At 51.4% G+C, this 22,927-nt stretch overlaps 5 protein-coding genes and 3 pseudogenes across 5 annotated transcripts; 5 read left to right on the forward strand and 3 right to left on the reverse strand.

Annotated features, from left to right (window-relative positions):
- Window positions 1-2,725: 2,725 nt before the first annotated feature.
- On the forward strand, window positions 2,726-3,228 carry SAPIO_CDS7988 (uncharacterized protein; the record flags this gene model as incomplete). The annotated part of the gene is made up of 3 exons (XM_016789729.1): window positions 2,726-2,794; window positions 2,889-3,066; window positions 3,182-3,228. 3 exons carry the CDS (start codon window positions 2,726-2,728, stop codon window positions 3,226-3,228), a joined length of 294 nt encoding a protein of 97 aa, XP_016640633.1.
- A 906-nt stretch (window positions 3,229-4,134) lies between these two features.
- On the reverse strand, window positions 4,135-5,415 carry SAPIO_CDS7989 (Glycosyltransferase family 32 protein; the record flags this gene model as incomplete). Its single annotated transcript, XM_016789730.1, has 2 exons — window positions 4,135-4,822; window positions 4,994-5,415. 2 exons carry the CDS (start codon window positions 5,413-5,415, stop codon window positions 4,135-4,137), a joined length of 1,110 nt encoding a protein of 369 aa, XP_016640634.1.
- Window positions 5,416-7,134: 1,719 nt separating this feature from the next.
- SAPIO_CDS7990 (uncharacterized protein) lies at window positions 7,135-7,789 on the forward strand (the record flags this gene model as incomplete). Its single annotated transcript, XM_016789731.1, has 2 exons — window positions 7,135-7,362; window positions 7,421-7,789. The coding sequence occupies 2 exons, from the start codon at window positions 7,135-7,137 to the stop codon at window positions 7,787-7,789; spliced, it is 597 nt and encodes a 198-aa protein (XP_016640635.1).
- Window positions 7,790-9,055: 1,266 nt separating this feature from the next.
- Window positions 9,056-9,676, reverse strand: SAPIO_CDS7991 (uncharacterized protein; the record flags this gene model as incomplete). Its single annotated transcript, XM_016789732.1, has 2 exons — window positions 9,056-9,301; window positions 9,392-9,676. 2 exons carry the CDS (start codon window positions 9,674-9,676, stop codon window positions 9,056-9,058), a joined length of 531 nt encoding a protein of 176 aa, XP_016640636.1.
- Window positions 9,677-11,841: 2,165 nt separating this feature from the next.
- SAPIO_CDS7992 lies at window positions 11,842-12,792 on the reverse strand (annotated as a pseudogene; the record flags this gene model as incomplete).
- Window positions 12,793-13,275: 483 nt separating this feature from the next.
- Window positions 13,276-18,231, forward strand: SAPIO_CDS7993 (annotated as a pseudogene; the record flags this gene model as incomplete).
- A 333-nt stretch (window positions 18,232-18,564) lies between these two features.
- On the forward strand, window positions 18,565-19,757 carry SAPIO_CDS7994 (uncharacterized protein; the record flags this gene model as incomplete). Its single annotated transcript, XM_016789733.1, has 2 exons — window positions 18,565-19,159; window positions 19,219-19,757. The coding sequence occupies 2 exons, from the start codon at window positions 18,565-18,567 to the stop codon at window positions 19,755-19,757; spliced, it is 1,134 nt and encodes a 377-aa protein (XP_016640637.1).
- Window positions 19,758-20,785: 1,028 nt separating this feature from the next.
- SAPIO_CDS7995 lies at window positions 20,786-22,432 on the forward strand (annotated as a pseudogene; the record flags this gene model as incomplete).
- Window positions 22,433-22,927: the final 495 nt, after the last annotated feature.

Below are 22,927 nucleotides of genomic sequence, written 5' to 3' on the forward strand. Positions count from 1 at the left end.
ATAGGTGCAAGTTGATGGTAGCTGATACCATTTGCTAGAGTATGAATGTGTTGACTGTTTGATTCATATCAGTAGCTCCCCGTTCGAGGAAAGGGGAGTGGAAGCGAGTTAATTGTTTGATTTATATCATCAATCATTCCACCGTCTGCCTGTCGGCGCCCAACTCTCCGACGATGACAGAAGGCCTGCCCATCATAAGACGCGTCAACTGGGTCGCACAAACCGCAGACCCAGATCAATAGGAACCCAGCTCCATCCTCCCTGACTCCAAGGACAAAAGAAAACGCTCATGGGATGTATCTATCTCCCTAAAGGCGGAGGCCTTTGCTCTAATGGGGACCGTGATGTTTTCTATGCAACTGGGTGAAAATCCCGCCAGCTTCACGCCTTCCTCCATCGCATTTGGAATGGATATTTGGACAGAATTGGCTTCGCGACGCTGATGGAACGAAGGCCCCCGAAAGTGCTTGTTCGGCATTGAGAAAAATTGGGTGCCACCCGCCGTTAATGAAGATGGAATTTGGGAATGGATGGAACGGAACCCACTGCAGAGATAATGGGAGGGGAATGGTAGAAGGGAACCTGAGTTCAAGCTCTCGACACGCGATCCATTTTGGGGGAGGAAATATACTCACGTGAGCCCTCTTTCATGCCTAGACGTAATACTCCGCAGGCAACATCTGCTTTAACGTCTTGGAATACACTAAAGTTTCCTCAGTGGTCCGCGCTGGGGGAGTGCGGAATACTCTCCGCATCACGAAGGCGGAGCAGGAACTCCTTAAATGGAGGACATGCTCCGGCGTTCCTGCTAAAGAGGATATGAACGCGGCGAAGCAAAGAAGAATGTCACTCATGAAGTAGGTTTGACAGGTGATTTTTTTCTCCATTCGTTCGGCTTGGATGCAGGAGCTCATGCCAAGAGTTGCTGTTGTTGAGAAGGCTACCAGCGACGAGTTTGGTTGAATCCTCTAGGTTAGTGGTTAGGAAGTTAATACTGCGACCTCTCCAATGCAGTTCATAAACTAGAGCTGCAGTTGGTCGTGGCGGAGACGGTTTGTCGAAGGAGCAGATTCTGGCAGGTCTTCGAAACCCACTGAATGGTTTTGGAGATTTGATAGCCCTCGGCAACTCCTGCCTGAAGCACATCCGCTATAGTGATAGATGTGGTTAATCTAGAGGTCAACAATGGTCTGATTCTGAGGAAAAATTGAATCGGGGTCTTTGCTTTGGGTAGATGGTCACAAGCATTTCGGAACTCGCCAGTTGAAAATCAGGGCTTGGTGGCTCAACCGTTGTCCACGAGGGCGATGTGACGCTGAAACCAGGTGGCCTGGATATCTAACCCCACCCCCAACAGTCAAAGCTCGCTTAGGATATGGCAAGAGCTCGGTTGGAAATATCTGCAGCTTCGTCTGCAATGCTGCCTCTCGGCGAGGGTTTTGTGGGACTGGGCTTGTCAGATGACTCCAAAGGGTTTTTCTATACAGGATGGGGTGGAGACTCCCGAGGCTTTGGAGTTGGAAACGAGTCTACCCAGCAGTGTGGTTTGTGGAGAGAGCAGATCATTATGCGCCGAACGAATTTCACGCTCGAGCAGCAGAGAATGTGTCGGAAATTGGCCGCGAAGTGATGGGCTTAAACATTCAGAAGATCGACTAGTCTGTTGTAGTCGCTACTTTGGACCTTTCAACCCCCCCCCCCTTCTGATGGTCCGGTGGCTCTTGGTAGAGCTTGTGTCAATTGTCTGCACTACAAGTCGAAAATGGCGAGATGAACGAGCTCACCAAGCCTGCCTGAGAGAGCGAGTTAAGCTTCTCCGATCCCGGCGCCACGTTCTTCGCACTTTTTTCCACAACCCCCTGATAGCGATTGGCCAATGTCCTTCAGACACGAGTGGAAGTCGAGTGGACCCTGTCCATTTCCCGTTCTTATGCCCTGGCTAGTGTGAGAACAGAAAGCAAAAAAGCGTCGTTTTTACATATTTCCAAGGTCCGTGAGGCCTGCGCTAACCTCTCTAGGCATACCGTGCACAGAAGAATAGCGGGAACCCGGGAGGCTCGGGTGGAAGTGGTCATGGGCGAGGAGGAGACACGCAGGCCACTGGGAGAAGGGGGCGGGTAGATTATCAGATAATCTGATAAGATTGGATCAGATTAGTGATATTTTCGGAGCGTTCCCCTCTTCTCAGTAGCTTCTCACTAGTGGCATCCACTCACCATGCACCAGAACTGCCCAGGCCAGCACGACCCTGGCGATCCTAGCCATTCACAAGGCGTTTCCCCCCTAGATCGTACGCTGAGAGCCGATTCTTCAAGTTCAATGACGCGCTGGGCTGCACTAATCACTCGCACCTCTGCACGCAAGTTCTCCACTTCCAGCTATAGCACGGAGTGATATCACCCTAGCCATAATCGATGGGTTCGAAACCAGTGTGGTTTAGCGGAAGAAGGCGATTATGGTGTGTTGTCGACGGCTTCGAGGTTCTCGGGTAAGACGCGGGTCATGGCAGGAAGATGGTTCAAGTCGAAATGGCCTGCGGAGGTTCTTTGCCCATTGATTCGCGAACCGAGGACTAGAGAGGATGGCAACGACTATATTAAGCCTGCTATTCCCCCGAGTTCTCAGACCGTTTCTGAAGCCATCAGCATCGTCCTCCATCCACTGCACAGCTAACAGCCCAGCCTTGCATCCACTTCCCCCGCTTCTCTACCACCCTACCGTCACAATGAAGATCGCCTTTGCTGCTGTTGGCCTCTCCATGGCCTCTCTCGCTGCTGCCAACGCTCTCTGCGAGGTACTGCATGCCCCAACATGCCCCTTCACTTACTGCATGATGAACGCCATACTTGTAAGATCATGAGGCTCTGCTGACTATGAGATTCTCACAGCTCCTCTGCTTCACTCAAGTCATGAACCACCCTCTCGCCAAGTCCTGCCAGGAGCCCGACATGTACTACTGCTTCTGCAGGATTCCCGAGCTTGCCGAGTCCTACAAGAGCTGCGCTTGCAGCCTCTGCCCTTCCAGCGCCAACAATGTCATTCTCGGCGGTCTCGAGCTCTGCGAGGGTAAGTAGCTCTTGACTGGCTCCAAACCCCGTCACCTTACTTGTCTATGTTCTAGACTATGAAATGTCCTACTATAGCTGGACCTGATAATATGGCTGACTCAAGTTGCTCGCAGATCTCGAATCCCCCATCGACTGGCTCGAGCCCAGCTGCTCTGCTTAGACGGGATAAAATGTTAATTTCGCTGTTAGTGTCTAGGATCATGGGGTAGAGTCTCGTCCTTAGCGAGGGGATACTATGTTCTGGGACTGGTAGGACGGGGACTTCATAGGTCAGCCGCTTCTGAACGGCCCCATATTGGTAGAATGATTTCCAACGATAAAATGAAACGAGATGACGTCTGTGTAGCTTTAGTGCTCCATCAAACTTCGTCTGTAATGCCATGGATGCGCTCTCTTCGTGTGAACCGCTGCGCAGCACTCGTGTATAAGAATCTGGCTGAACAATCCTCACCGAGTAACACATTTTCTCCCACGACTGTACCGCCAGTTTCAAGATCAAACGAAACTCCAGCAAGACCGAACTCCATTTTGTGTCCCCCTGAGCTGAGATGTCGTCTACCGCCCCAGTATGGTGGGGGGATGGGGAGCCGGGCTCAGCGCGGGCAACTACATACTATTAATACCTGCAAGAGCGCACTCTATGAATCATAGGACCCTTGAGAAAGAAAACCCCCCAAAATAAGCCATAATTCCCGCCCGAGCTCCTGGACACATTCCTGTATACGTTTCGAACTTAACACTCCGATCCCATGCCTAATTGCAAAACCCGCCCCTCTTCGCCATTTCAATCATCACCGTCAACTTTTGACTCTTATAAAAATCTCAACCAACACCTCATCCCCGTAGTTTTCTTTTGAAGTATCCGAATCTTGGCCCTCATGGGGCTTTCTCTAGTAGACGCCTGAGAAAGTCTAGTAGAAAGGCAGAAACTTTTCATCACCAAAAAGAAGAATTAAAAAACAAAAAGAGAGAGAAAAAGAATAAGAGGGTATATAGTAAGGGACATATTAGAGGAAGGACATCACCGGTCCGAAGGAAGGCTGAAAGGTTCGAGAATTTTGTCGGATCAGTTATCGTGTCTCCACGATCCGCGGAAGAGATGTTTCGCCAGGGCAACCTCGGGAATGCTACCGTCGTTGGTGCTCTCCGAGTGCGCCTGGCCCATACCGAAGCCGTCGATGGTAAGAACCAATATGTCCCCATAGAGTTTCGACTCGGTCATAAACGACAAGTCCTTCGTAGTGTTCAAGGTTGGATCGTACTCCTGAAGTTGTTCGAAAACGACGTCCGTCCAGGCGGCGGGACCCGTAGAGTTCATAACCTCGAAACTGGTAGGCTTGAGCTTCCTAACTGGGATACCATGCTCGTCCGATAGAGCGTTCATCGACTCGAGGGCGCGGGCAGCCATTTTCCGGAATACTGGGTGGCCTGGCGCCGCGGCAATGGTCCATTGGCAGAACTGAAGCCAATGGGGTATATCCGCCCACGGACCGCCATCACGTCGATCGAACTCGATCCCCACGACCATACGAACTTGGTCCCTCAACTCCAGTGGGACCCAGGTATCAATAGGCTTCAGGGCGATGGTGTCGATATCGGTGTAAACGCCCCCTTCGACGTATAGGATGAGGTATCGGAGAAGGTCGGACTTCATCCCAACGTTGGGAAGGCTGTTGTACAGCTCGACGATCTTCGGTTCGTCAGCAAATCGACTTTTTACGAACTCCTTGCCTCCTTTATCGCCCACTAGAGTGCTAGAGTTTCGAAAAAAGTTAGCCATTCCTGCTGTCAGGCAGAAGATGCGTTCTCGGGAAGACAGTTCGCGGAAGGTCAATAGCAGCTTGCCCGTCATGCTATCAGCTCTCGCAGCTCCCCGCCCCGCATCCAGGAATGTCCCATAGCTCGGTACATGTACTAATACTTACTACGTATAGTCCGTATTCATCGCGAGCCACGAGGCCGTATCTTGCAGTTTTTCGGGATCCACGACAGAGTCCTTGGCCGATTGTTTCGACAGCGATATCTGCCATATTTTCTGAGGGATTTGGGAGCCGGTGTCGGCAGAAGGATTTTGTGTCCGCCAATCCGATCTGCAATTCTCGATCGCGTGCGCCCCTGCTGTCGGCTGTGGTAGATAGCTGCTGGTCTTCTCGGTGCTATCCTTGTGCGCGAGTCGATCGTCCGGGGGTAATCCAGAGATATCCAGCGCTGAACCGCCGTACGTCCATAAGACCACCGTCATGAAGAGCGCGACACCCGCGATTGTCAATCTCCTGTTCCAGCGTCGCGTGACATGATGTCGTAATTGCGCCAACCCCGAGGATAATGTCCGCTCATGCTGATGCATATTGTGTTAATTAGTTGCGTCGGCGACGAAAATTGGGCGACTCGATCGGTGATAAAATCAAAGGAGGGGAACAGGTCGCGAAGTCGCCGCGACGGCGTCAAGATTGAAATGGTCGGGGTTGGATGAGAGAGAAAAAAAAAGATCACGAAATTGAAAGCTGAGGCTGGAATGTAATATCAGGTGCCCATCGGCCCAGGCCTAACTTGCTTGTGATTGCACCACCAGCAAATCACATCAGTTCTGCGATGTCACTGAAGGTGGCTTTGCTCCCGTCTGGGGGTGGGGTACAAAGGTAAACCTAGTCACTCACTACTTGTACTTCTTAGACCTCGTATTATTCTCCTTTCCGCTTCGTATTGTCCTTGGAATAAAATGGCGAAGACCGGGCTATGGGATGGCGCCCTACAGGGATGAAACAGCAACCCCCCTGAGACTCGCATTGGAGCATTGCTGCGCTCGGTCAACCTCTGATTGAATCTCCGCCAATTAACAGGCGACAACGAGGAGCATGGCCTCCAGATTCCCACTTGTTTGCGCTCCAGTGGACCCATGTAACCTTGAAGCAGGATTGCAAAAGCGGGCCACGGAAACACTGGCGCAACACTTGGAATGGAGGCCTTGATTGGCTGATCAGTGTTGGCCCATACCAGAGCCAAATCCTTTTCGTTTTAGGACCCATCGGTTCGGATTAGGCAACCCGACTCAAGATCCTGCAATGATTCCAGTAAGCTTACTCGCTTGATATCTTCCAATTTCTTCATCAGCGAAGCGGATATATATACGAGGTATCTCCCCAGAGACATGGTTCTTCTCACAGACCCGTCTTCGGTTCACCAGCAATGGTATTCGAATATGCTCATCCCCGCCTTTATTTGCTGGGGAAATTTGTACCTTCTTCTTGCACACCGTAAGAACGGGGTGAGGATGTAATGATCTTTTGTGATGGGAGTGATCCCAGATTTGTTCCCTGATCCTGGGTTTCAGAGGAGAGGTACGAAGTACATGATGATCAACAAGGGTGGATCAAATCCAAATTCCGAGGGTGGCATGCCTTGATCCTTCGGAATTTAGCATGTTGATCCCTCATAATAACAGCCCAGGCCGTTGACTGTCAAGCCAATGTAACAAGCCCCTGCCTTTCGGCGGCCGACGCTAAGCCTGGCTGACACCACCCATCGCTCGGCTTGTTCCATACAAGAACTAAGGACGCCTCCTCCGCAAGCGAAACGCAGCGGAGCGGATACTTTCCTGCGTGTTTATTTTCTTGTTGACTTCCTGTGCATCGTGAACTCAAAATTCTTTTCTTCATGTCCTAATACTTTTTGGTCAACTCTCTATCTCCTCAGAGACTAATCCAGTCGAACGCACATAATGTCGTCGTTACCAGCATCATTACCAAGTCTTCCGTCAACATGGACGGCTCCGACGTCCTGTTTCGCGACAACGAATTACTTCCGCGTGCTGTTGGGGAGCGGATATTTCAGCAACATGTACGGAACGCCCACGCCGGTGCTAACGGGAAATTATCCGACGGGCGATTGCTTCCCTCCGTCGACGACCCCAGGCGTTCCATACCTGACAGATGGTCCTTGCCCTTCTGGTTACACTCGTGCTTGTGCGACCGCTGGGCCCGAGAGCAATGGGAAACCGGTCAGTACGGTGACTTGTTGTCCGAGGTTCGTGTCATCCATTTTGCTCATCCACACCCACGTGCCCAATATGCACGCGACATCCAAAAAGCTTACCAGCAATCGCAGCGTTACCGACAACGTCTTCTCTTTCATGTGTCGAAACAACGAGTACGGTTGTCACGCGACAGCCACGCCGGGTGTAGTTTGGACTGGCGTAATAACCGATATTGGACTGGAAACCCCAACCGAGCAGCCAGTGACGCGGAAGCCATCGACAGACGAGGGGATTGAAGCTTGGGGCATAAAATTCATTCTAGTGAGACCGTCCTATCTTAAGGTCCGGAGGCGGACGCTAACAAGTCTGATGTCATTAGGTGGCCGCGGAGTCTACAACCGACGTTTCGCAAGGTACACCAAGCAAGACGGGAGACGCCCAGCCAGAGCAATTGTCCGGCCAGCCGGAACAAACGTCGGGGAATGGTGGCTTGTCAGCGGGTGCGAAAGCCGGCATCGCGGTCGGGGTCGTCCTCGGCGTTGCTCTCTTGGCCCTAGGAGCATTCTTAGTGTTTCGGAGGAGAAAGAGGAGGGATGATAATACCACTAGCGAAATACAGCCAAACGTTGATCCCCCCCCGATTGTGGAAGCTTACGGCGTTACGGACAAGCACGAGCTGGCTGCGCCGATTCCACCCCGCCAACTCGATACGCCGGCACAACGTCCAATATGGGAATTGCAAGGTTGATGTAAAGTATGGTTATTGTTTTATGTACGACGGTGACTTACCTAGGATTAATTAGTGTGACGGATGGTGTAATGGCATACATAGATTCCAAGCCCCTGTATTTTTTACATTCCCCCCCTCACCTTTCTCCCTTTTCGTGTTGTTTCTAGGGAGGCGAAGTGTGGCAGGAATGGCGGGATGGTCGAGCGAGGACTCGACGACTTTTTCCTAGCAAAACATCGTCCCCGAATCGGAGTTTAACCCGCCCGACCGCCCGACCGCCTTGCCTGTCTCCAACCGAACTTCCGCTTATAAGTCCTTCTAACAACAGCCACTAATACATACGACCATAGCTCGCAGAATATTGAGGGTCCCGTCCGCTCCCCTGTACACAAGCTGCGAAGCGCCGGACTAGTAGTTGGGTCGGTGACGACCAGCGAATCCCCGGTGTTGTATGTTTCTTTTTTCTTTTTTCTTCCTTTTTTTTTCTCCTTTTTTTTTTTTTTTTTTTCGAACCTTTCGTACAGTACCTCTTGCATTTAGGGGAGGACCAGAACGAGTTTCGGGGGGTGGGTGAGACTTGGTGGTATCTCTCGTCTATCAAAGATTAACCATTTCTGCTTCTCCAGTTCTGGCTCCTCCCAAAGTGATTGGCGGAGGAACATTGACGCCTATGATATGAGGAACACCAGATGGAAACAATGTACATTGAGGCCGCCTGGATCTAATCCTCTACGTTCAATCCTTTCTTTAGAGACATCTGAGACCTAATAACATAGGGCAGTACTAATCCCAAAGCAACCAAGAAATCTGTAAACAGAGGGAAATGTGATTGACTCGGGTGTGCCCTGGAGATGAAAACACTCTTACTGAATCCTGTCCTTGCCGAAATTCATCACTCTCAGTATCCTAGCGTCTGCTATTATCCCTACTCCCAAGAACAAAACACTTCTTCCCCCTTCCCATCACTTTGCTTAAAGCCAGCGTACCCGTTGAGTCTTGGAATCCAGCTAAACGTGGCTAGCTACCTGACCGTTGAATTGCCACTACCAGTTGTTCACTGTCACTCATGTTCTTTTGCGGAGAGGTAAAACTCGATCGAAGAAGACATGGAGGTCTGGGTCTAGACTCGGCGTTAGATAATGCTACAAACTAGAGTTCATAGGTGGAATCACGCTCACCGCCGACAGAGGATACTCAAGCGAGGTTAGGTTGATTTAGGGTCCGCCTGTAGGCTAGATCTACCAGGACAATGAAAGACGTTCGCAGACATTCAAGCGGCAGGTTTCAGCGCGCCATATCCTCTCTCGACATGGTCAAGGTGACACCTGGCGCAATCGATGCGCAAAGCCGGGCATTTAAAGTACAAAATGGGCGAAGGGGAATCTTGTTGGCTTCGATCTCGATCGGCGGCGTTGTGGAGGGTGGAGCCTGCTTAGGATAACGGAACATCTGGAGTGTGTGGTAGCTGATCTGGGCCCGATAAAGATACACATTGTCTGTATCACTCCTGCTTGTGAACAGAACCTGGGGCTAAGATGAGATTTGCCATGTTAGCGTGCTGAACTACCCGAGTAGGGAGAGATGTTGACACGCAGACAAACCGGGAAAGTAGAGACTTACCGTGACCTCCAAGTCTTTTAGTGATACCTGACAACCCTGAGAACGACCTTGTTGTTTGGCGATAGCCTTACGGCGAGCGAGTAGTTTTTCCTGTCCAAGAGCGATCATAATCCCCAAGATGTACGGATCTTGTAGTGGACAGTCAGGCGTAACCGCCTTCAATCTCTTCCTCGCTATTCCCCAAAGGGGAGGATTGGGAAAACTCGGTGGTTGAAGGAGGTTCTTTCGATCACATTCGATGAGCTGGTCATCGATGTAGGCGACAATCGGCTCCCCATTTCCCATTTTGGGGTTCGTGTGATAGAACACGGGCAGTCGCAGTGACGCGACGGGTTTTCCATCCAGAAGAAGACTCAACCAATTGCTACATAATGAATGTCCCAGGTCAGCCATCACGTCTTCCAAAGGCGCTGGAAGGCGGACTCGTGACGACAAAGGAACATTTATCATCAACAGGTCCGATGTTGAGGAGACTGAGCTTGGCTTACCGTGAGGCGGTGAATTGCCCATGAATTTTTTGGGCAATCAAGGCCTCTATTGCCTTTTGCCGTACGTAAAAGTTGGAATCGCGGAGGCCGCTTTGGAGCTGACTTAGGGTTATCTTGATACTGTAGCCCTGTCCAAGAATTGCTGTATTCATATCAGCGTTGCTGATGGATATTTGTGTGAATCTACACTCAAGCACCCGCAAATGGACCTCGGTCCACAGAAGGGGATGGACGAAAAGCTTGTTTCGAGGATTTCTCTTTAGGAGATCGAGGATAGAGGCAGGCGAGCTGTCTTCCATTATTGGCTGTGTCATCGTGATGGATCAATTGGGTGGTGGATTGAGATGAAGAAGAGGATGGAAGGATGAAAAGACGTTGACTGACAAGGGTGAGAGACAGAGAGAAGGATCCTTTAATAGTTTGTTGACTGATGTCTTTGATCACTGGATCAAAGAAGAGGGAGTGATGGAGCGACCAACCGCTAATCCGAAGGAAGAGGAAAGGAGCTGGTATTTCTAGAGTTATTTCATATCGCTATCTGGAGTAATAATTCCTAGATTCCCTACTAGAGTAATAGGTTTATGACTTGAGTGGGAGTCTTATCACTGGAGTAAGGAGGATCAAGTTGTTGGAGGATTTCATTTTCCTCCAGTGAAAGGTGTTGGAAGTAATTAGAGACTAAACGTTGACACAGTGTTGCACACATCCCCATCTTCAGTAACAGAGGCGGCATTGTCATGATAAACCATAGGTATGCGTGTCATACACGTTCATTATTACTGGCGTTCTTCGAGTAATTCGAGGACGGGGTTCTGAGGATGTATCCGCCAGGGTATCGCAATCGACAAAGTCTACGTATCTATGGGACGACGAGGTCGAAAGAGCAGTTGTGATCACTTATTCCAGAAGCCCAACCCCAAGTGAATCCCCCCATTAATCTCGTTTTGTCCCTATCGCTCAGCCCAAGCCTTTCCAACTCTATACGAAGTCACGACTGCCTCAAACTAATGCAGCCTCTCCCAAGGGTCTGTAATCTACATCCCACCAAAATGTCTTATCACCCGTTGTGCAGAGTGAGACTGATTTGTAAGCTCAGGTTTCTGGCTTGCGAGTATGGACAACCGCATTGGACTGGGAAGGGAAGACACCATAATATTGCATCAGACTCTCGCCGTGGAATGTTACCAGTAGCAGCCCTGGTGGTGGCACCGCCAATTGAAATGACACGCCGGTTACGAGTAGACAGCCGAGGTACAGCGACGGCCCATTTCGCAAATAAATACCAGTAACCTGTTTTGAATGATGCTGGCCAACCGATGAGTTGCTGGAGCGGTCTGTCACGAGTGGAGGAGCCGTGTTCCTGGCTGCTACCAGTGGCTGAAGACACGCTCGAGGCCAAATCCAACAAACCATTGTTGGCCTCAAGGTAATTATCTCATCTGCTAGAGGAATAGACAAGGACAGAAGTTTGGTTTTATTTGCTGTAAGAGCTGGACAGTCATACCGAAAGCTAGCTGAGCAGGGATACATGTCAACAGGTGTCTAAGAGTCGTGATCTTCTCCTGGCTCTTTGGGCGCCATCTAAGGCTAATCGCATTATATTGGTGATGCGGTTACTGGTCTCTACAGGCCGGTCCCGGTACAGACATGTTCGGACCTAAGCTCAGCTAAGCATTACACGACTCATGGCGCTAGTTTGCATCCGTCCCAGGTTCCTGCCTGGCTTTCAGCTAAACTATGACAGGCACATCACCATTGACCCCCTGGAACGAACGAGAACTACAGGAGACTAGGCGAGAGCTGGCTGAGGCAGGTGAGGCGATTAAGTGTGAAACCGTACCTCGCCCGCACCGCCACATTCTATTATTGATATATCCAATGACTCGATACAGGCCGTGAACTTGGAAATTTGCATTATGTCAAATTCGGTAACATTCTCTCTCACCCAACAGGTTACATGCATTATAACTCAATATATGCCCCTTGCTGCCCTCCAGTGAAAAGGTAATCACCATCATAGATAATTACCTCGCTATACTCTTCGCTCTTCAGCTGTGGGTCCTTCTTCGGGTGGGCGGGTGCATCCTCCTCACCAGAGTCGGAGTCAGAATCGCAGCCGATCTCCTCGTCCTGGTCACCGTCCTCCCCCATGGCAAGGTGGTGGGCTTTAGATCTCTGTGGACGGCCGATAGCTGGTGTCCGAGAGAATAGCGATCGAGATGAAGTGTCGATTTTATACGCTAGCTTAACCGCAGAATAGGAGATGGCGAAGATCCTCTCATCTGTAATGGTTGTACTGTAGCTGCGATGTGCTGACGAGGACCGATTCATTTCGCCACCCACATTCCCAGGTGGAACCAGAGTTGCACTAGGCACGAGGCCATCTAACGGCACCCCAGCGCCGAAACCCCGTCCCTTTGTGGTTGTTTCCTCGATCTTCAGCTTGCAGTCTTGCACAGTGACGAACCCAGTGATGAGGTACGCGTTGCTTGGCCAGACTTTCAAAAGCAAATTCCGCACTCCTTGGGCGTAGCTCTTGTCTTTCATCAACTCCTGGAAATAGGCATCGGGGTTATGGAGGGCATATTTTTTCACGGCTGCGCTCTCTATTGTTATACTCTTCTCCTCACCACAGGACCAGTGGCTGCCGAAGAGAGATGAAAGTTGGATAGACATGCCTCGCTCAACTGAGGTCTGTAGGATATCATTCTCGACGGAATATTCCAATGGATTTGGAAGGATCCCCGGCAGGATGTCATTGGTGCTTCGTGAGGGGTTTCCAGTTCCGGATAAGGAGATTGGGACGCACTGGTCTAGGGGCGAGATCTTGGAGGTGACAACGCGACATGGAAAACTCTCCAAGTCTTCTGCGGGGATGGGATCTTGAAGAACAAAGTACTTCTTATTCGACATCTTGGATACCTCTGTCTTGTGAAAAGAAAAGCGGACAAGGAATTTTCCACCAGCACACTCAAGTCCCAATTTGATATCGGCTTTAAATGATGACTGGGAGTGTACTGGGGGAGGGAGGCCTCAGCGGCCCTGGTTTGTCTGGATGGTGCGCGATTGGTTTGCACAGCCACTTGCAGGAATCTGTTGGTGGCTGAAGGTGAATGTCGGATATGAGCCCCCCTGGGTTCTGTCGAAACAAAGGGGGCTGGAAAGGGATTTGTTGGTTTGGAAGAACTGTTTCTTACCTATCCCACGCCATCTTCGAAAAATCCAGAAATGAAATTTCATATTTCCCAAATTCCTCGCAGTTCAACAAATGTGGAGCGGGCGAGACACTGCGAGACCAGCAAAATGTCACAAACGCACCGGATATCCCTAAGAATAACAGCCCAGGGCTCTGATGATGGCGGTTGGGTTGTTACTGTGTCGAAAAATGATGTCAAAATGTTGGAGGATGTACACCTACAAGACCCCCTTTCCCCAGACGAAGCCTCACTCTGTCGCTGGTACTTAGAAAAATATGTTCAATTCTCTCCCTTTTCCATGGACAAAGCGGCCGATGCCGAAGAGCTCTTAAGGAGGTACCCTTGCGACCTTCTACGGCAGATCCCGTTACGGACGCTTCTCCTACCGGAGCTGGAGGCAGGAGCCTACAGCATCGACGGCGTTATCCTGGGCATCGAGATCTGTCGCGAAGAGGAAGAAGAAGCCACTAACAACAACATCCACCGGCTCCTCTGGGAGACCCTAGAAGAACCTGGGCTGTGGAGCCATCGCCGGTGGGAAGTGGTTGTTACCAGATCGATTTGGCCAGGCCTGCCGCGGACCCTCTCGCCAGTCAACTCGTATGTGTGCGAAAAGGGAACGGAAACCTTCAACATCCTTCTCATTGTGGCAAGGGATTTGTCCATTAATCCGTCCACCTATGAAGATGTCAGTCCGTTTCTAGCCACTGATACCCTACTGAATATTCAGTCTCGGTTGAGAAACAACCGGCGGAAAATCACGCACTTCAACGTGGAAATAGTCCGACCGGGCACCTGGGATGCGTTCAAAAAGCATTTGCAGAGGAGCGAAAAGCTTCATGGGCCTGGCTACTTCCACGTAGTTCACTTTGACATGCACGGAAGCATGCGTTTAGTATCTCGCGCCGAAACAAAGGTGAAGGCGAGCGTGCTCATGTTTGGAAGCGAAGATTCGGACGAAACTTCTCCAGTCTTAGGTTCCAAAGTGGCCAAACAACTCGGAAAGTACAGAGTCCCTATCGTCATTCTGAACGCTTGCGAGTCAGCTAGTTCTTTCTATGGGGATGAGGCCAATCTCGCCGTGCAATTCATGCGTTGCGGTGTCCAAGCCGTCGTGGGTATGCCGTTCAAAATTAGCAATTCCGCGGCGCGCATCTTTCTCGATACATTTTACCAGGCTCTGATCCTGGGTGGGATGTCTATCTCCGAATCAACCGCTCTGGCCCGAAAGGCTCTCCGTTCGTCACCAATGCGCCCCGCCAGATACTTGCTCAAGCGCCGCGTCAAAGACGATTTCGTTGTCGTGTCGTATGGGTGCGAGGCCAAGGACTTGTCCCTTGCAGATCCAGCATTGGACCACCAGTCATCTTTTGTCCCGTGCCAAAGGGCAAGTGTGGGCTCGTGTAGTTGCTGCCCAGCGGTTATCGACGGGTCCGTATACGATCGCGAGTTCGATCTTCTACGACTCGAGAAACTGCTCGCTAAAGGGCGGGTTGTCTATCTCACAGGCCTATGTGGCGCGGGGAAAACGACGTTTCTCAAGTACGCAGCATCCATATGGAAGGCGTCTAAGTACGTAGATGCTGTCATCTTCATCGACTTTGCCTTTGAGGGCGAGTTGTCGGCGGACGAGTTTCTTGCTAGCCTTATCCGCCAACTGCCTACTGAGCTCAACCCAGAGCAGCGTCTACCCGAGAGGTGTATCCAGTCTCATGACAATACCTCACTACTCCGCATGATACTTGAAATTTTATCTCCCATCAAGGCCATCATCATTATCGAAGGGCTTGAACCGGCCCCGATATCTCCCCTACCTGACTCCATTTATAGCACGGAGGCAATTAAGACCACTCCCTATATCAGGTCGCTCTTAGAGACAGCACTGGCTAGCTCAGGAGCAGGGGATACTAAAATGATCTTCACACAGCGAAGGTCTAAACCCAACGGCCTAGAACAACTACTAGGGCATACTTTTGGGCCCTACCATTATACCCTGCAAGGTCTATCGCTGGCGGGCTCAGTAGAGGTCGTTTCTAGACAGCTACTTAACAACAGCGACACACAAAAGTGGACGTATGAAGATGCCAACTGGCTCGATAGTGTCTTGGGTTTGCTGCAGGGTAACCCCTCAGCAATCCTCTCAGTCGTTCCACTACAACAGTCGCTGGGACTCTCGTGGCGCCAGTTCTTTATCTCCTTGCACAGGGGTTTATTCAGCTCTGTGGATGATGTGGACTGGGGTGATATCAGGCATACAACAGTGTTCAATGAAATTCGCAACCTCTCCATGACATTTAGTCCAAGTCACTTCTTTATGCTCTGTCTCCTCGCCAACTACTGGCAAGAAGCTATCGGCATGGCATCCCTTCCATTCATGTTCCGTTCTATCGCCACTGAAGATCTTAAGAAGGACTTTAGTCATGGAAAGAGCGATTCGGCACAGGTTTGGAATGATTGCTTTCGCACTTTTGTTCTCGACAGAGGCTATGTTCAACCCGGCGTCGACGACAACGTGCTGGAGGTCCATCCCTTATTCACTATAATCGGCCGAGCGTATCTATCAAGTTTTATATCCCTCTCTAACCGCGTGTTGATGAAAACAACGTTCTCCTCTTTGTTAGAGGTATTTAGTCTCTGCATGCTGGAAAGTCATGCCGACTCTCGAATCAACGGTCTTAACGTACTCACCGCGCTAGACTTTTGCCTATTCGAAGTCAAGGCAGACGATTGGCCCTTGGCGCTTTTTGCCGCGGTCGCCGACCTAGACGATCCGCATCTGCCAAGGAAACTGCAGGCCGTGATACGGCAGAAATATCTCGATCTCTTGAAACTCATGCCGTACAAGCTACCGCAGCTTGCAGACAAAGAAGGATACTTGAGATGTCTGAGCGTTAGCCTTCTTTCACTCGCCTTCCGAGGTAGCGGCGATAGTAGCACCGATGCGAAGTGGTGGGAACAGACTTTAGAACTGGCAACTCGGGGGGCCTCCCTCCTCACCTCGCTGAGCGTGGGCGGCCTCGACGAGAAGGCTTTATTACTCTGCCGTGGCCACTTTGAGCTCGCCGAGTTCATCTCACTCACTTTACTCAAAAGGTTTGAGGAGAGTCATGCAGCCTGGCAGCAGTTGAAGGCAATCAAGGGGCCGTTGGGAATAGATAGTATTCTCAAATCAAGAAAGGATACAAGTCCAGATGAAGTTTCTGAAGATGGCGACTTGCTTCTCCACCGCTTCGCTGCGATATTCACGCTTTCTGAGCACCTTGAGCGCTTGTTTGACCTCAATCACGAGGTTGATGCAAAAGCGAAGCACGAGACATTTGAGGATCAGCTCAACGAGGTTTTCGCGGAATACACGGATAATTCAACGCTCGACCTGGAGGCTGTAAACCTCGCCGTGTTTCAACAATCAGTATTTTTCAGCCGAGAAATTATCCCGCCACCAAAAGAAACGTCGGAGACCGACCAAAATCAAGCGCTACTCCTAGGGATGCTCGAACAAGATCATGAAGCTGGGAATTGGGAGGATACTTGCGCAAGCCATATGAACATGACACAAGACGCACTGGCTTCAAACCAATTCCAGAAGGCTCTTAGCCACATGGAATTAATGAGTACCATTCTCCGCCAGGCTTCTGCTCCAGAGTCTACTGTGGCCGCTGCGGAACGCTGCAGACGGCGCATTTTCATGCGCCACTTAGTCTACCTGTACGAAACATCTCTCTTCCCAGGTCGCGTTGGGGGAACGCTTAGCACGAGTGTTCCGCGAATATTATTATCGCAGACGCGACTCATAGACGATCTGATTCTCAGCGCATGGGCGCATGCAGCTGCGGAGGAAAGAACGACGGACGGTAACTTTCGGAATTGGTGGCTGCGATTCAGCGCCGCTCTTGGCCAGGACACCGCGTGGGTTGAGTTGATTTACGACAACACCGAGCACTATGGGGAAGAGGTGCGGATTATGGACGAACTCGTCGACGCTCTCGGCGTGCAAAACTACGCAGCGGGCCTCACATTGCTGAACCGGCTGGAGGCGCTTTGTGACGATGGGGTTTTCTCGACACATGCGGTGGAAGTACTACCCTTACAGGCTGTTAGAGACGCTCTGGAGATATCGCTCGAACATTCAGCACTCATGGATCGCCTTACACAGGTATGGAAGGCCGACATTGTTGAGTCGATGGAGGTGATCGATAAACTAGATGCCATGCCATCTTTGAATGGAGGGATGACCTTGCTTTCGGATGAGGCGATCCAGGGGATGCGCTATGCCATCAGCAAGTTCAAGCTCATCAAGATGCAGACGGGGCTGGAAAACGCAACCTGGGATTTCCTACTTGCCAGAAATCAGGAGCTTTCCCGGCTACTGGCCAAGGGATATTTTGCACAGTTGGATCCCGACCATGTCCGCGACGTTACTGCGCGCATACTCGACGCACTAATCAAGCTCGCAATCGAAAAGGAACGATGGAGGGAGGGAATCGCCTTCTGCGACGAATTCATGGAAATAATGCAAGACGTCAGAGCTCAATATCCACGCGTCTATGATACGTGCCTCCAGATGAGAAGCCGCTGTCAAATATCCATTGCCTGGGATACCCTCATGGAGGCGGAAGCGGCGTCGGATTTTGCCAAATGCATCTCGCTGATCGACGAGCTGTCCGACATAGCGGCGCAGCAGAGGTCGACACGAGGAATGCACAGAACAGAATTCTTCTTCTTTGTGGGACCTAACGCCCAAAAGTTCATGAGGCAGGCTTACGAGGATGGGTGCATCGGCTGTGCGCGGTGGGTGCGGACGGCTGGCAACGACAAGAGCTCCTGTACGGGAATTCCAGAAGACGTGAGTGGCGACGAGTACGAGCGCAATGTCGTTCCCCCGCACCCACGGAGACCGAAGGTGACTTGGGAATGGGTCATCCAGTCTCTACGTCTCCTCGCGCAAAAGCCACTTCGCCGAGTCCGTGGGGTGGGGCGCATACGGAGGAGGACAGCGTGGGCACGCCGGCGCCTTAGGAAATATCAATACGAATGTGACGATGACGACTATGAGGAGGAGGAGTATTGGGGGCCATATCTACATAATCGACAACAGTTCAGGCGGCCCTTTGGTTGCCAGTGCCACTGCAAGGGAGGTTATTGTTTCTTAGATTAACAGAATCGCCTTTAGTTGGGGACGAGTTTTAATACAGGCTATCACGTTTTGACAAGATCGTAGATACTGTGCGAATATTCTGAGAGCTAAAACTGATTTATAAGCTCGGGCTGATGGCTTGAGACTATGGACAACCGCATTGGACTGGGAAGACGCCATATTGCATCAGACGCGTGGATTGGAAATATGGCAATATTTGTAATCGAGATTGGCAGATTTCAGTTGAGCCCATCTTCCATCCTACGTTCCATACTTTTGATCATGAAGAAACAAAGACCCGAGGTTTCAACAATCCACGACATATCCCACCTGATCACTTGATCACATCTTGACATGGCTCCCATCCGCGTCGCTCTCCTCGGCCTATCTAATTCCGCTGCAACATCTTGGGCCAAGGGCGCCCACCTTCCGTACCTACTGTCGCCTCGGGGACGGGCCAAATACGAGATTGTCGCCCTGGTTAACTCCTCGATCGAGAGTGCGCAAAAGGCCATCAAAGACTTTAACCTTCCACCCGGGACAAAGGCCTACGGGGACCCACAGTCAGTGGCCGCGGACCCGGACGTCGACCTTGTCGTCTGCAGCGTGCGTGTTGACAAGCACCACCAACTAGTCCGCCCCAGTATCGAGGCGGGAAAGGCCGTGTATTCCGAATGGCCACTGGCGCAAGATTTGGACCACGCCAGGGATTTAGCCGACTTGGCTCGCGAGAAAGGCGTTCGTACATTGATTGGCACCCAGGGACGGGTAGCGCCAGTTGTTCTCAAGATCCGGGAGCTGCTCGAGCAGGGGCGGATTGGAAAGGTCCTCAGCTCCGAGGTTAGAGCTGCTGGAGGAACCAATGATAGGAGCATTCTGCCGACTTTCATCTCGTACTTCGCTGACCGAAGCATCGGTGGAAATGTTGTTACTATCGGATTTGCACATGGTGAGTTTTTGGGCCGCTATGCTGTTCTTGTTTTTCCTTCGCTAACAGCGCCTTGTAAGTTTTCGACGCCGTTCTGACTGCCATCGGGGAAGTGGGCAACCTACAATCAGTCGTACAACTTCAGCGGCCCAGTGTTCCCATTCAAGACCGGGAGACAAAGAAAATCGTCCAGACTATCAAATCCGATGTTCCTGATCTCGTGATTGCCACCGGAACGTTCCTGCCATCCAAAACTGTCCAGGACGGATCTACGCTTCTCTTCCGTTTCCGCCGTGGCCAACCGTTTCCCGGTGAGGAACCCCTAGTCTGGACCATCAATGGCGAGAAAGGTGAGATCCGGCTGGTATCGCCGGGTGGCACCGCCATCCAAGCCAACGCCTTCACGGAGCCTATCGTGATAAAGGTTCACGACTTTGAAACGGACTCGGTGGAGCGAGTCAATTGGGACTGGGCCGACTGGCAGAAGGAGTTGCCTGAGATTTCCAGGAATGTTGGCGGCTTGTACGAGGCGTTTGCGGATGGAGATGGAGGGCGGTACCCTACCTTTGACGATGCCCTGAAACGTCATGAGCAAGTAGACGCCATTCTGTCAGGCTGAGAAGCTGGTATAAGGTTGGTTTTCTAGGAGACCATGTTTGGTAGCGGTGCTGAATTTGTATGATCGTGATTATTTTCGCGGCGGAGTGTGAGATTTCCCAGTTTGCCGGTCCACCCAGCCGACCATTAGGAGAACAAGCACGCAAGCAGTTTCGTACCAATCTCGGGAAATGGGACGGGACGCTGAATAACATTCTGCACCGTGTTCACATTGCCACTTTTACAGTCAGGGAGAGTAGGCGGAAGACACGAGGAGAAGCGTGCATAAAGCATAGGCAGCATGTTATAGTAACTGGGACTGGTCAGCGGGAAGTCCATAGGCCACATATACACTAGGCTTATGTATTGTGGCTGGCGGTAGGCACCAAGACATTAGTGAAGTCCAGCCCCTCATCTTCGAGCCTTCAGGGGATCAGGGGAGCTCACGGTTCAACTCGACAAAAGGACCAACGCAATAATACCATGCAAAAGACCTAAGGCGTCTCAATCTCCAGTCGACTCGACAGTTCCGCTCCACCCAACAGGTCCAACGTTATAGATAGCGATACGTGTCGCTACGATTACAGGAGCCCGTCGATTCCAAGCAACCACCCGTTGGCAGATGGACTGAATTGCCCTGCCTCAAGTGATCCTGCATGGATCGTCACCCCTGGCTATTGCTCTCCGCCGACTATTTTGCTCAGTCCGCATCATTAAGGACTGAAATGTGGCACGTGAGGATGGGAAGCGATGCAGTGGCGGATCGGGATTAGTAGCTGGGTTCGCTCTCTGATTCGCTCCGTCTCCCACTTAGAGTCAAGCAGGATGGTTGACGATACCAAAGATGGGAAGGAGCACCCCGATCGACGTTAGCAGCTATCACGTGATGCCACTCGCCTTCGTCGTGGATGATTCAGTTGATGCCGCATCGATCATGCGACTTTCAGCTGAAGACCTCACAGTGTTCTCACATTCAATGAGAGGCAGGCACGAATCCCGGTTTCGACAAGCATAGCCAGACTACAAAAAACTAATCAACCGCGCCAAAAGATGGACCCGCCCTACTTTAACCTCGGCTCCTACCAGGCCACAATCACCACCTCCTCACCAGAGGCGCAGGTGTGGTTCAATCGTGGCCTCGTACTCTGCTATGCCTTCAACCATCAGGAAGCCCATGAATGTTTCAAGCTCGCACTTGCGGCCGATCCCCGCTGTGCAATGGCTTATTGGGGCATCGCCTACGTGCTGGGCTGTAACTACAACAAGCCCTGGGCCGCGTTCGACCCCGAAGACGCCGCGCGTTCGATCCGAGAGGCGTTTGAGGCGACGCAGAAGGCGATGGAACTTCGTGAGGGCGCATTGAAAAACGAGCGCCTCCTGATAGAGGCGCTACCTTACAGGTATCAGGCCGAGTCGCCCGGCGACGATATGGGAAAGTGGGTCGATGACTTCGCTGCCGCGATGCGGAAGGCCTACGTCCAATCACCGAACAACCTGGAGATTGCCGCCGTCTTTGCCGAAGCGATGATGAACCGTACTCCCTGGCAGCTGTGGGATATCAACACGGGAACTGCCGCGAGTGGAGCCGATACGCAGGAGATTATCGATGTCCTCGAGAAGGCTATAAATTCTGACGGGGGAATAGCCCATCCGGGCATCCTGCACCTGTATATTCACGCCATCGAAATGTCACCGAACCCCGAACGTGCGCTTCCGGCGGCCAATGCGCTGCGGAATCTTGTTCCAGATGCAGGCCACCTGAACCACATGCCCAGCCATATAGATGTGCTCACTGGAGACTACGCTTCTGCAATCGATTCGAACTCGGCCGCAATCGAAGCCGACTCAAAATTCCTCGCCAAGAGGGGTCCGCTCAATTTCTTTTCGTTGTATCGATGCCATGATTACCACTTCAAGATTTACGGTGCCATGTTCGCGGGACGGTACGAAACCGCAATCACCACCGCCAACGAGATGTTAGAAACCCTGCCAGAGGAACTTCTGAGGGTTGAATCCCCACCGATGGCAGACTGGCTGGAGTCGTTCATCTCCGTCAAACAGCACGTACTGGTCCGATTCGGCCGCTGGGATGAGATCATCGCTCAAGAACTTCCCACCGACCAGAACTTATTCAGCGTCACGACAGCCATGATCTGGTATGCCAAGGCGGTGGCTCATAGTGTCCTTGATAACATCCCAGATGCCAAGGCATGTGCGACCGAGTTTGATGCCGCGCTTTCACGCGTACAGGAAAGCCGAACCCTCTTCAACAATACGTGCACCGACATCCTGGCGGTTGCCCGCGAGATGATGCTTGGTGAGATGAAGTATCGCGAAAAACTCTACGAGGAGGCCTTCCAGCACCTGCGCAAAGCGGTGGCGCTAGACGACGAGCTCCCTTACGACGAGCCCTGGGGATGGATGCAGCCGGCGCGTCACGCGCTCGGGGCGCTGTTGCTTGAACAGGGACACGTTGAAGAGTCCCTAGCCGTTTACGAGGCCGACCTAGGACTAAATAATTCCCTTCCACGTCCCTGCCAGCACCCAGACAATATTTGGAGCCTGAAAGGCTACCATGAATGTCTGCAGAGGCTGGGTCGGACTGAGGAAGGAGAGGTGGTCCGCGCTAAGATCGAAACTCTGGAGAAAATAACTGACGTCCCTATTAAGTTCTCTTGCTTCTGCCGGAAAGTGTGAGGATGGAACTTGGGTTCTTGTGTCCTGAGCAGACCATGAAATTATTGTAAAATGAATAAATGTTTACTCAGTTTAGTTTCGAAGGGTGCCACGAGATAAGTTCGAACGCTCTTAAGTTGAGTGGGTGAGGGAGTATCCGGATGTCAGGGGACAGCTCGCGCAGCAGCTCACAGGGGGAAGAATCGAGAAACTGCGAACACCAAGACGACCACATCGTCTTTATCTTCAGATTTGCTGTTGGCACAACACCAACAAAAGTACAAAGTAATCTCGTCAAACCCAAGGCTCATGGTGTCTTTTTCAGCAACAGGGTTTATTAGGTCTGAGGCTTAGGGAGATTTCTCTGCTTTAGTAAACACAAATACAACCCCAGCCGCGGTGGCTAGACATGAGTCTTTGGGGTTTAATTATGGTATACACTTGATATCGTAGTGCATCTAGGCACAGGCCAAATTCGCTCCGGCTTGGAGCCACAGTTGGGGATAGGCTAATACC

This window comes from Scedosporium apiospermum (assembly GCF_000732125.1).
Source record: "Scedosporium apiospermum strain IHEM 14462 chromosome Unknown SEQ_SAPIO_0115, whole genome shotgun sequence".
NCBI classification, from domain to species: Eukaryota; Fungi; Ascomycota; class Sordariomycetes; order Microascales; family Microascaceae; genus Scedosporium; species Scedosporium apiospermum.